Below are 13,820 nucleotides of genomic sequence, written 5' to 3'. Positions count from 1 at the left end.
GCAATAGGCACGTGACATATCCGGGAGACAGATCTTTGGACTGCAACCCATTGTTAAAACGTGTGCTTTGGGTGATGGATGTTCCAGGAAAGGAGACTCAAGAGGGGCAGTCAGAAAAGCAGGAAATGTTGCAAAAGAGAGAAAATAGAGCCACGAAATCAGGCAAAAGTTCTTAGTAGGAAAATTACCCATGCATATGTACTGTCAAAAAAAGGTATAATTATAAAATTAATAAAAAAATTTTAAAATTTAAAAAGTTTTTAGTAGGAAAATTACCCATGCATATGTACTGTCAAAAAAGTTATAATTATAAAATTAATTTTAAAAAATTAAAAAAGTTTTCATAGGAAAATTACCCATGCATATGTACTGTCAAAAAAGTTATAATATAAAATTAATTTTAAAAATTAAAAAAAAAAGTTTTTAGTAGGAGAGAATAGTTAACAATCTCAGATGGTGTAACAAGATCTAGAAAAATGAAAAATGAGGAAAGACCATCAGATTTGTCAATTAAGGGATTACCAGTTTGATTTGAGCATAGTCAGATTGTAGGGGATGAGAAGTTACTGAAGTGAAAACAGATTCTGTTTTTTCAGATTCTGTTGAGAAAAAGCAAAATGACATAAGGAACAGCTGGCTGCTGAAGCAAGCACAGTTTGACAGTCACTATGTTGCTTTGACAGTCACTATGTTGCTTAAGTACCTTCCGTGGCTCCCTATGCCCTTTAGAATAAAATTCAGACTCTCGGGCTTCTCATTTAAAGGGCTTCACAGGGGTTCACGTCAGGCCTTTCCTCCTCTTTACTCTCCTTCAAGCGTTCTTATTGCCTCACCTAACTGGCTTGCACGCAGCCCTTCTCCCACAGCATCCCGTTTCCTGTCTTTCTACTTGCACTGGCTCAGCAAGGCATTCCCTCCTAAGCTCTGAGGCTACTTCATTGCCTTCAAGGTTCCCCTTCCAAAAAAAAATGATAAATAATAGTAGAAAATGTGAGTTTTGATTTTCAGGAATCTGCTATGAATGCCATGTTCAGTCATTCCACACATAAACCCCGCTCATTTCATTCAGTCAACAGCGAAGAGAAAGGGTGGAGGGAATCAGCTATGGGGGCGGAGCTAATGGAGGGGGCGTGGCGGTGCCCCAGCACGCCGGCGCAGGTCCAGAGAGGCGGGGAGAGAAGCAAAAGAGAGCCTGGTCACGAGGCTGATTGCGGGGCGGGGGACCCGGTAGCCGGAGTGCTGGCGGAGGTGTGCTCACGTGACGGGGCTGTGGGGCTGAGCTCGCGCAGTTGTATGGACGAAGATGGCGGCGGAGAGAGAGCCTCCTCCGCTGGGGGACGGGAAGCAAGCGGACTTTGAAGAACTGGAGGATGGGGAGGACCTGTTCACCAGCACTGTCTCCACCCTAGAGGTGAGAGCTGCCCGTTGGCGTGCTTAGGCCCGAGTCTCTCTCGTGTCTTCCTCACTCCCTTCTCTGTCTCCCGACCTCCCCCACCCCATGGCGGAGCCCCCACTGACTCCACCTGTCAAGCCCCTTCCTCCGGGTTGGGTTCTCAGGTCCCGGATAGGGACGGCGACCGAGCCCCTCTGCTTTCTGCTCCGATGTTAGCGGGAGGGCATCTTCCTGGGGCCCAGGACCTGACAGATCCCCGCCCTCTCTCGAGCCCCGCCGGCCTGGGGTGTAGCGTGTGCCCGCTCCGGCACGGCCCTCCCCCATCACCCCCTGCGGAGCTCCCCGGGGAGCCGTCCCCTGTGCTTCCAGCGCTCCCGTAGGAAAGGTCCCCTCTTTCTCTGGGATGAGGGGGTGTGGTGATCTGAAGCTAAAAGGGGGGAAAGGAATGAAGGGAAATAGCACGGAAGGATGTGGAGTGGACTGGGTCCAAGCAAGCGCCTGGAATGCTCTTCTGTTTTTCTGTTAAAGATCCTTAGTGGGTTGCTGGTTTCCCCTAAGGAGTTCTCTCCGGAAGGGTTGTCTCTAGGTAAACCGCTGTCCCCATCTTGTTTTCTTCAGTTTCTGGACTTTCGGGCTCTGACACTAAGACAGCTTCCGTTTTGATGTGTTTAAGTACCATGCATTGGTGAACTGTATATAGAGTTGGAAGGGACCGAGTCCCTACCCACAGCTTCACCTGCTCTGTTTTGCATTAAAGTTAACGCCGAGGGCCCCTTTCCCTCTGTTTTGCATTATCAGCTGTCTTGTCAAACTGTATGTTCCTGTTTTTGTTAAAGGAAACACCCTAAATGAGTTCAACTGTAAAGGCCAATATATCTAGTTGTCATTTGACTTCCTTCAATTGACTTGGGCTATGTCCAGATATGCTTGAGTTCGAATCTCTCTTTTGACGCTTATTGGCTGTTGCCCTTTAGGTAAGTCCCTTAACCTTCTCAGTGCCTCAGACAACTCTTTTAAGTTGTGGAACACTTGCAGAGTGGGTTGGTACAAAGACTGAGCCTGTAACTTCTAAATAGTTTTCTGAAATGAAGTTGGCAAGTAAAGGGAAATCCCCTCCCCCACACAGGCTTGCTCTCTCTGTCTCTCTCTCCTATATCTCTTGTGTCTTTTTTAAATGAAGGTTTTTTCCCTTTGTCTGAATTTTCCAGTAAAGGATTTTATTATATTTTTAGTGTTTATCTGAGTCATTGCAAGGTATAATAAAAATCTAAATCTCCTGATCATAATTTTTTTTCAATTAATTTTTAGGAGAAAGAATAAGAAAATACTAATTAACAGAAGTTTGGTCCAAAAAAACTATTACTTTCCAGGGAATGTTCTGAAGACACATTCATTCTAGTGTCTTTTTTTTTTTTTTTTTGCATCCACTACATCATCATTACAAAGGAAAAATTAAAATATGTTCATTGTTATTATTAGGACATAAAAGCTATGTGTACTTTTTGGAAAGTTTCTCAATTTATCCAAATTAAGCAGAAAATACTGTACTATTCACTAAATATTCTATTTGGTTTTGTTATTTTTGTTTTTTATTCACCTTTTTTGTTTTTTTGTTATTTTTGTTATTATTTTATTTTTTATTTTATTAATATATTATTTTATTCACCAAGGTTTTGTTGTAGTTGAGTAAAAGAAATTACATAAGCTAGTTTTTACACTAGAGGCAGCTCTGTACCTTAGTGGATAGAGTGCTGGGCCTGAGTCAGGAAGACCTGAGTTCCAATCTAGCCTCATTTACTAGTTGTGTAACTCTGAGCATGTCTCTTAACCTCTCTTTACCTTAATCCACTGGAGAAGAAATGGCAAACCATTCCAATATCTTTGTCAAGAAAACCCCATGGACAGTGTGAGCCATAGGAAAAGTTATACACAATTGAACAACAAAAGGTAGTGTTTACATAGATTTGAGTATGATAGCATAATATTTTACAAATATATATTATTGTCTTTGAAGAGAATGTATAGAAGTTTGGTTATGTGTATTACCGCCATTCTCTGATGTGAAGTTTGTGAATATTGTTGCATCTATCTTTTCACCAAAATCAGTCAACATTAATTTATTTGAGTGCCTTCTATATACCAGATACTGAATTGCTGGGAGGCAGGGGGGAAGAGGAAGGTATCAAAACAAAAATGAAAGTCCCTGTCTTTCAGAAGCTTACCTGCTCTTGGAGGAGACTTGGACATAAATATATACAGAGTAAAGACTAAGTAAATTTGGTGTGGATAAAACACTAATGGGGAAAGGAACAGATATAGAAGGTGTCACTTGAGTTTTTAAGTAGTTTTCAAATAAATAAGAGATTCTAAAAGGTAGAGATAAGTTCATTTCAGGTATGGAGAAAGCCAGTGGAAACATGGAGAAGTGAAATGGAGTGTCTTGGAAGAACAGTAACAAAGCTATAATTTCACTAACCCATTGAGAACTAGAAGGGGGAAAGAAACTTATATTTGATCCCAAAGACAGTATGGATCTTTGGGAATTTATTGAATAGGTGAGTAATATGGTCTAGTTTGTACTTAGGAAAAAATCAGGTCTAGTTTGTACTTTAGGAAAATCAATTAGTCAGTTCTGTTGAAGAGTGAATGGGGGTGAGGTGAAGTGGCATTAGGTCCTGGTTGAATGGATTACCTACTTGAGGCCAAGAGAGGCCCATTAGGAGACTATTTCTAGCCAAAGATGATGAGGGCTTGAGCTAGAGAAATGGTTATGTGAGTAACTGGATGTGAGAAATGTCATGGAGGTAGAAACAGCAATTTGGCAGCTGATCTAATAAAACAACAACAAAAATAATAATAATGTTAGCATTATATAGTCCCTGCTAGGTGCTTGGCATTATGAACACTTTACAAATTTTCTCTCTTTTGATCTTCATAACAATCAGGGAATTAGGTACTATCGTTGCCACCATTTTACATATAAATTATATATATGTTATATGTATTTATTAAATATAAATATGCATTAGGTTTTTAATTGTGTTCATTTTTTGTTGAATATATTTCCCTTTTATTAACTAAAATCTATTAGCAGTAGCTTCTGTTTAATTTGGATTAATTAAAAATCAGGCAAATCAGACAAATGGTTGAACACAGATAAAAATTTACACACAAAGAGCTTAATAAAGAAATATATCAAACACAGACAAAACATAGGCAAGGTGAAAGGGGTAATAGTTAAGAGGGAGATCAGTACTAGAGAAGGAATAGCCATAACCAAAACAACCTTTGCTGATCTCAAAAGAGAGAATAAAGGGATATATTTTGGTGAAAAAATTGTGACTACCTTACTTTTGTGTAGACTGAAATATTTAAAGGGTGGAGCCAAGATGGCAGAAATGATAGCAAGTGTAATGAACTTCCCTCCATAACTCCTCCAAACAGATCTAGAAAACACACCAGACTGAATCCTGGTAGAGACATTTGTCCTGTTCAGGTGAAATGGGAGATTTGCAGATATTTGGGGATGGGGAGAATGTTACATGCAGAGCATTCTAACTTCCTGGGAGAACTTGTGCACACCCAGGACAAGAGGATGACCCAGACACATACAAAGGTACTATTAAACGCAGTACTGAGCTACTGAATTAGCAGCAGGTATGGCCATATCAGTTCTCCCTCCTCAATAAGTCCCATTGGCTTCCTATCACTTCCCAGAATCAAATATAAAATTTTCTGTTTGGCATTCAAAGCCTTTGTGTTGTTCTCCCCAATCTCCACCCACCTTTCCAGTCTTATACCTTAACTCTTCCCATATTACTGGGCCATCCAATGATAGTAACCCTTAGCTCTTTCTCAAGCAATATTATTTCATTTCCCCTGATTGGTCCTTTTCATTGTGGTATCTCATAGCTGGAATATTCTATTTCTTGGTTTCTCTGGCTTCTTTCAAGTTTCTAGCTAAAATACTACTTTCTACAAGAAGCCTTTTCCTCTTTTCATTCTAATGCATTTCCTCTGTTGATCATTTCCAATTTATCGTGTACTTAGTTAGCATGTTTATACATAATTTTCTGCATATAGTTAAAATCTTCCTCAATATCTTATGAGCTTCCTGAAAGTAGATTGTCTTTGCCTTTCTTTGTGTCCCTAGTGCTTTTTCGTATAGTCTGTGACTATAAAAGGTAGTAAATTAGGAATTAATTATTTGAATGTATGAATGATTAGTGCCATTTTTTTGGTATTTCATAAGTCAGTTATTTTTACTAGTTCTGCAACAAAAGACCTAAAATAAAAACTGAGTTAAAATTTACTTTCAATGCTACTTTTTTTTCTTACTTTGAATTTAATTTCCTTTCAACCCATTTCACTTCTTTCACAGTAAATATGTAGTACTGATGGAGAAATCACATAGATTTCAAGGAGAATAAACATTTCAAAATGTCCCACAATTTATAATACCATTTTGTTTTAATGGATGATACTGATGTAAAAGCAAAGGACAGTCAGTGTGGTTTTTTATTAACTATAAATAGAAATAGCTGGATCTTGGTGATCACTACCTATATGACTTTGTATTTGTCATTTAAACTTTCTCAGCCTCAGGTAACTCATTAAGCATTTATTAAGTACCTGTTAAATTCCCTAGAAGCTGGGGCTACAAAAAAAGGCCAAAGATAGTCCCTGCTCTTGAAGTGCTCATAATCTAATGAAGATAACAGTATGCAAACAACTATGTACAAACAAAATATTCACATAATAAATAGTAGTTAGTTAATAGAGGGAAACACTGGCATTAAGAAAGTATAAGAAGGACTTTTCATAGATGATGGGATTTTGTCGGGAATTTGAAGAAAGCCAGGGACAGAAAGTGCAGTTGAGGAGAGACTATTCCAGATATGGGAACAACCAGTGAAAATGAATGGGTTGGAATGAATAATTTTTGAAGTCCTTTTCCTCTTTGACTCTCATGATTTGAATTGTAGAATCTTTTTTAATGATTTGGGTTTAAAGTTTTATTTTCTTTAAAAACATATTATTAAAAGGTCAAATGAGGATTGACTTTGTACTTCTAGATTTTCCATAATCTATATTCTTACCCATAACAGTTCTTTTTATAGTAGGAAAGAATTGGAAAATGAGTGGATGCCCATTAATTAGGGAATAGGTAAATAAGTTATGGTACATGAAAATAATGGACTATTATTGTTCTATAAAAAATTATAAGCAAGGATTTTAGAAAGGCCTGATTCTGATCAGTAGAACCAGGAATACATCTGATGGAAGTGGATATCTTCAACATAAAGAAGATCCAACTCACTTCCAGCTGATCAATGATGGACAGAAACAACTACACCCAGAGAAGGAACACTGGGAATCGAATGTAAAATATTAGCACTACTGTCTATCTACCCAGGTTACTTATACCTTCGGAATCCAATACTTAATGTGCAACAAGAAAATTGGATTTACACACATATATTATATCTGGGTTATACTGTAATACATGTAAAATGTATGAGATTGCCTGTCATCTAGGGGAGGGAGTAAAGGGAGGGAAGGGAAAAATCTTGAAAAATGAATACAAGGGATAATGTTATAAAAAAAATTACTCATGCATATATGCTGTCAAAAAAATGTATAATTATAAAATTAAGAAAAAATTAAGAAAAGAAGAACCAGGAATACATTGTATACAGTAACAGCAATATTGTGTAATGATCAATTATGAAAAAATTGGTTCTTCTCAGCAGTTCAGTGGTTCAAGGCAATCCCCAATAAACTTTAGATGGAAAATGCCATCTGCATCCGAGAGAAAACTATGGAGACTAAATGTAAATCAACACATGCTGTGTTAACTTTTTTTCCTTTTTTTTTTTTTCTTTTGTGGTTTTTTCTTTTGTTCTGATTTTTCTCTCCCAACATGATTCATAAAGAAATGTGTATTAAGTCTCATTAAGTACCCCCTAAAAATTAAAAAAAAAAAAATAAAAGTTTTCATTTCTCTAATCGATAGTGATTATTTTATATGACTATATATAGCTTTGATTCCATGTGAAAACTACCTATTCATATCAATAAGTAGATATGCTTTAAATGCCAAACATAATTTTATATTTGAACCCACTAATGATAAGAAGCTGTTGGAGTTTATTGCATAAGAAAGTGACATGTTAAGTAAGACCTATGTTTTAGACAAATTAATTTAGATTGGAGTAGGAAAAGAGTTGAGATAAGAGATCAAATAGTAGGCTATTACATTAGTATAAGTGAGATGTAATTGGGATTTAGACTATGTGAAAGAAGTTATATAGAGAGAGTCCACTTTGTTCAGAATGTTTAATATGAAATAGATTGCAGTAAAACTGATCATTCAAATTTTAGCTAAATTTTTTGAAGCAGAAAGTGTTGATCATGGAGTTTTCTCAATACTTAATTACCATGACATTTCTTGGAGGATGTAATTTGTGCAGATATATACTCTATATCAAAATGCTATATATTACTCTTTATTTGATCCTACCATGTTTGTTTATATTGTTATCTTTATATATTTTAATGAATGCATTTGGGTTCATCATTTTTTAGCCTCACTTGAACTCCACAAGTTTTTCCATATGCCTATTAGTTATATTCAGAAATCATGAACCTGTGTCTTTAGAAATGGATGGCAACTAATAATTTTAATCCAATGCTTGGGATGGTAATTTCTTTTAAAATATGATATGTTCAATTCTAGGTAAAATTAATTACTAGTCTTACTATTGGAAAGTTTCCATAAGACCTCTTTTCTGTTAAAATAAGCAATAATGCCTCAAATAAGTAAGTTTTTAAATGTTTGTTGACTACCTAAAATGTAATAGAATATGTTTAATATTGTTTTTACTTACAGAATAATAAGGTCTTGTCATGTTTAGTTCAGCAAATAATCATTACTCCCCTTATTGTAGGGTCAGGGATTAGGAAAGTCTGGTCCTGGGTCAGTATAAAGCAAGAAGACTGCACCAAAAAATGATGAGCTGAAAACCAGATACAACAACCTCCCAGTGCTTGAATTCTATAAGTTGATAATTTTGTGTGGCCTAAAAACATTGTTATAAATTATCCAAATGGCCTTTAGAAGAAAAAAAAGGTTCTCCCCCCTCATGTAAATGATGCAGGGAATAGAGCACTAGGTTTAGAGTCAGGAAGACCCAACTTCAAACACTTTCTAATTATATGACCCTAGGTAAATCACTTTACCCTGTTTGCCTTAATTACCTTTTTTGGAAAAAAAATAACTAGAAGAGGAAATAATAAACCAATTCAGTATCTTTTTGAGAAAACCCCAATTGGGGTCATGAAAAGTTGGATACTACGAAATGACTAAATCGTAACAAATATATGCAAGGCATAGGGATACAGTGGGTTTAAAAAAAAAAAAAAAAAAGTCAGTTCCTTACCATAAGTATTTTGTGCTATTTTAGAGCAGATATAAAGGGAAGCCGGTAGTAGCCAACCAAGATGGTTGAGTGATACCAATACTCTTTCTGGCTACCTAAACAAATTTTGAGAAGAAAAGCCAACAAAAAGTCCAGCATAGAAAGATAGAAAAAGAAGTCTGCAGACATTGGGATTGGGGCTGGCTGACAGCACAGCTTTGGTTGTGCTTTGGGTCATGCTTTTTGGTTGTGCTTTTTTGAGTCAGGAACATCACCACTGGTGCTTGGCTCCTGGGGATGGTAAGGAGATTTAATACCTTACCAAAAAGAGATTTCCAGAGACCCTTTGTACTAACACTGGAGACAGAAACAGGTGGCACTGCAGCTTTCACCTTTTCCCTATTTCTAGGGCAGAGAAAAGTGGTTGTGGTTTAAGGGAGCAAATTAGACATAAGTCCAACAAGAACTCCTAAAAGACCCAAAGAAAAAGATGTAGGGAAAAAAATAACACCCCCCCCCCCAAAGATTTTAGAAATCAAATAAGAACAGGGAAGGAAATTTTGGAAAAAGAAATGAGAGTTCTATAAGAAAATTATAGAAAGAGCTTTGCTAAAAGAGGCATAAAAATACTGAAGAAAGTAACTGCTAAAAAACTATGAGGGTAGGGTGGGAAGGTGAACTCTGAAACTGTGTCCCCTTTAATCTGTAAAATAATCACTCTGAAACTATGTCCCCTTTGATCTGTAAAAGAAGGTAGATTGGGGTCCCCAACTCCAGAGAGTCTGGGAGGAGACATACTTTCCAGCAAGCTTTTTTCAAAGATTCACAGCTCATTTAATTGGAGATCTCCAGCAAATCACCCACACACACAATTGATCTTTTGGGTAGTGGGATCCCCATTCAGGAAATTCTAAATTCTGGAAAAAGCCTTCAAATTGATTTCATTCATTTGGTAGATCTAGGTCTGATAATCAGCTCACACTGCTCCCAGCCCCTAAGATTTGTTCATAAAATAGGTTTCTGTTAACACATTATTTGCACATCTCCTCATTAAGAGATTTGTTAGCTAAGAGAGAACTTCTTAGTGAAAAATAAAACTTCCTTTTTGCCACTAATTTTGGGGTTCTCAGATTCTTCCTTTCTGAACAGAGGAGATCTCTCCTCCTTCCCACACCACATCAAAACCAAAATTGACTAGATGGTAAAAGGTACAAAACTTCACTGAAGAGATATCTCCTTAAAAATCCGAATTGTTCAGGTAGAGACTAGTGACTCCACAAAACATCAAGAAATAATAAAAAAACAAATTCAAAAGACTAAAAAGAAAAAAAAATAGAAGAAAACATGAATTATTTCAAGAAAAACTGGCCTGGAAAACAGATCAAGGAGAGATAATTTCATAATTATAGGACTGCCTGAAAGCCATGATCAAAAAAAAAAAAAAAAAAAAAAAGAACCTCGATATCATATTTCAAGAAATTTTAGGAAAACTGCCCATAAAAAATAAAAAAATAAAAAAAAACAAAAAAACTACTGATCACCTTCTGAAAGAAGTCCCCAAATAGTGGGCATGAAGTGCAAAGAGTAATATAGTTAACAAGGCAATTTGAGGGGGAAAAGTACATTAACAACATAAGAGAATCAGCAACTTAATGAAGAAGTGGTGCCTCTGCATTTATGTGCCTCAGAACAGGAGATGGACAGTTGGAGAATGGCTGAATAAGTTATGGTATATGAGTGCTATGGAATACTATTGTTCTATAAGAAACAATCAGCAGCATGATTTCAGAGAAGCCTGGAGAGATTTACATGAACTGATGCTAAGTGAAATGAGCAGAACCAGGAAGTCATTGTACATTGTAAGAGCCCTTTAAATGGGCTCGCCACAGCGCATCATTGAGGCCCGGAAGTAATTTCTGTGGATATTAGGACTGCCTTGTAGGTGGGATCCTCTCCATTTTGAGATAGCTTCGTAATGGGTGACTCTCTCGCTGATTGGCTGTGTGTGTGACCTCACAGGCCCTATGTAAGCCCACTGCAGGCAGCAGTCACTCTCTTTAACCTGGCGCTCTTCACCCTGGCTCCCTAGCCTGGGTGGCCAAGCCAAGATGGATAGCCAAAAGAGGTAAGGGTTTTGGTAGTGAACACGTGGGTCTTCTGACCAGGTGTTCACTCGGGAACCAACAAGTCAGGGCATCAGTTAGGGCATTATGTGAGTAGGTATAATAAAGGCTTTTAAGATTACACGTGGCTGTTCTTGAGTGCGCTACCGGTTATTAAGCTATAGATTCAAGAGATTGTGGCCAGAGACCTTTGAAGGCCTCAGAGGAGGTGAGCCGGGTAGAGTTCACACTGCAAAGGACAGTGGTCAAAGGTACTCTGATGGGTCTAGGACAGACTAGTAATTGTAACTGCCAGGAGAGCACGCTACAGTACATGGCAATAGCAATATTTTACAACGATCAATTCTGATGGACATGACTCTTTCCAACAATAAGATGTTTGAGGCCAGTTCCAATGATCTTATAATGAACAGACTCATCATCTATGTCCAAAGAGAGGATTGTGGGAGCTGAATGTGGATTGCAACATAACTCACTCTTTGTTTTTGTTTGCTTGCATTTTGTATTTACTCATTTTCTTTCCTTTTTGATCTGATTTTTCTTATGCAGCGAGATAATTGTATAAATTTATTTATATATATTGGATTTAACATGTATTTTAACATGTGTAATATATTGAATTGCTTGCCTTTTTTAATTCAATAATTTATTTTTAATTTTTTAAATTAATTTTATAATTAGAACATTTTTTGACAGTACATATGCATAGGTAATTTTTTTACAACATTATCCCTTGTACTCCCTTCTGTTCCGAATTTTTCCCCTCCTTCCCTCCACCCCCTCCCCTAGATGGCAGGCATTCCCATACATATTAAATATGTTATAGTATATCCTAGGTACAATATATATGTGCAGAACCGAATTTTGTTGTTGTTATTGTTGTTGTTGCAAAGGAAGAATTGGATTTGAAATGTAAAAATAACCTGGGGAGAAAAACAAAAAATGCTAACAGTTTACACTCATTTCCCAGTGTTCCTTCTCTGCATGTAGCTGATTCTGTCCATCATTGATCAATTGGAATTGGATTAGCTCTTCTGTATGTTGAAGATATCCACTTCCATCAGAATACATCCTCATATAGTATTGTTGTTGAAGTGTATAATGATCTCCTAGTTCTGCTTAATTCACTTGGCATCAGTTGATGTAAGTCTCTCCAAGCCTCTCTGTATTTATCCTGTTAGTCATTTCTTACAGAACAATGATATTCCATAACATTGATATACCATAATTTACCCAACCATTCTCCAGTTGATGGGCATCCATTCATTTTCCAGTTTCTAGCCACTACAAAAAGGGCTGCCACAAACATTTTTGGCACATACAGGTCCCTTTCCCTAAGCCCAGTAGTAGCACTGATTGCTTGCCTTCTTGAGGGAGGAAGGGGAAAATTTGGAACATAAGGCTATGTAAGGGTCAATGCTGAAAAATTATCCATGCATATGTTTTGAAAATAAAAAGCTTTCCAAAAAAAGAAGAAGAGATGGAATCTTGACTTTTGGGTCACAGAAGTCTCATTTGATTGAAAAATAATTTGTGTTGGAAAAGTGATAGAAAATAGTACTGAAAATGAGCACAATGTAATAAAACCCAGCCAGAAAATTCAGCTATGGCAGGGGAGGTAAGATAGAGGGAAAATCTCTATATACTTTATTTGCCTTCTGTTTATTTTGTCTCTGATCATTGATTTTCATTTTTTACTTTCTTTTTAAACAAAAGACAAAAGATAATAAATGTCTTCATTAATTAAAATGTCTTTACAGGAGAGACATAATTATAAGGACTATCTCACTGATCTAATTAATTAGAAGTACTGAAATGGCAGCCTAAAAAAAGAAATGGAGAAAAATGTCTGCACATTGGTTTCACATATACACCACAGTATTCAAATCTTTGAATTGAGCATACTTCTTATACTTTAAAAAATGACACCAACTTATCTTATTGGTGTTTGGATTCTGAGTAATTGGAAATTTTACTGTAATTGTTAGAATCTTTGGTTTGAATAAGAAAGGACTTGGATGGAAGGAATAAGAAAGTCATCCATCTTCAACTTAGTGCACTGTCAAAGTGAAAGAATAGAATTATTCTCATTGGCCCAGAGGGAAGAGTAATAAGTAATTTAGAATGGGAGATGCAAATAGGCAAATTCAAGTTTGAGGCAAGCAAAACCTTCCAAACAAAGGAAGTAGAAAGAGAAACTTCATGAGACCAACTGTAGTTGGTACTATGATCATCATAAAGCATGTAGCAGTCATAAAGTTTCATAATGAAATGGAGCTAAAGCCTGTACATATACATGAATGTCTGAAGAAACTCTGTGTTGGAGCAAAGACTTTGTAAATGTACTTATCTTTCTATATTGTCAGAGGAAAATATAAGGTTCTGGTACCTCAAAAGAAATGAAAACATCTCATTTTGCTGTTAAATCAAGCATTTGTAAAAATTTACTACTGGATGGGCTCCTTGACTTTCTAAATGCTTGGATACAAAAACAAAATTGAAACAATCCCTGCTCTCAAGGAACTTACTTTCTAATTGGGAAGAGAATATATATACAAATAAATATGTGAGGAATTTATGCAAAATTAATAAAAGGCAATTTGTGGAGGAAACAACAACAGCTGAGAAAACCAGGAAAGGCTTCATGGAGAAGGTATCATTTAAGTGAAGTCCTGAAGAAGCAGAAGTATTTTAAAGTTGAACAACCAGTGCAATGACACAACGATAGGAGATGAAGTGTTCTGTTTTAGAGAATAGGCCATTATGATTAAATTGCAAAGTATGTGGGAAAGGATAAAGTAGGAAGACTGGAAATTTAGAGAATCCAGGTTGTCAAGCAAGAGCTTTGAATGTCAAAAAAGAGTTTGATTTTTGAGGCCGTTA

General features: G+C 36.6%; 1 protein-coding gene across 1 annotated transcript in view; it reads left to right on the top strand.

The window, feature by feature from the left end:
- The first annotated feature begins 1,162 nt into the window (after positions 1-1,162).
- The window catches only part of SNX2 (sorting nexin 2), a 57,953-nt gene continuing 45,295 nt past the window's right edge, over positions 1,163-13,820 (top strand). Inside the window, exon 1 of the mRNA XM_074281509.1 lies at positions 1,163-1,411. Within this exon, the coding sequence (XP_074137610.1) occupies positions 1,304-1,411 (108 nt within the window). The 5' untranslated portion in view covers positions 1,163-1,303. The remainder of the gene's footprint in view (positions 1,412-13,820) is intronic.

Source organism: Sminthopsis crassicaudata, chromosome 1 (assembly GCF_048593235.1).
Source record: "Sminthopsis crassicaudata isolate SCR6 chromosome 1, ASM4859323v1, whole genome shotgun sequence".
Lineage (NCBI taxonomy): Eukaryota > Metazoa > Chordata > Mammalia > Dasyuromorphia > Dasyuridae > Sminthopsis > Sminthopsis crassicaudata.
This window is presented reverse-complemented; position numbering and strand designations above follow the sequence as displayed.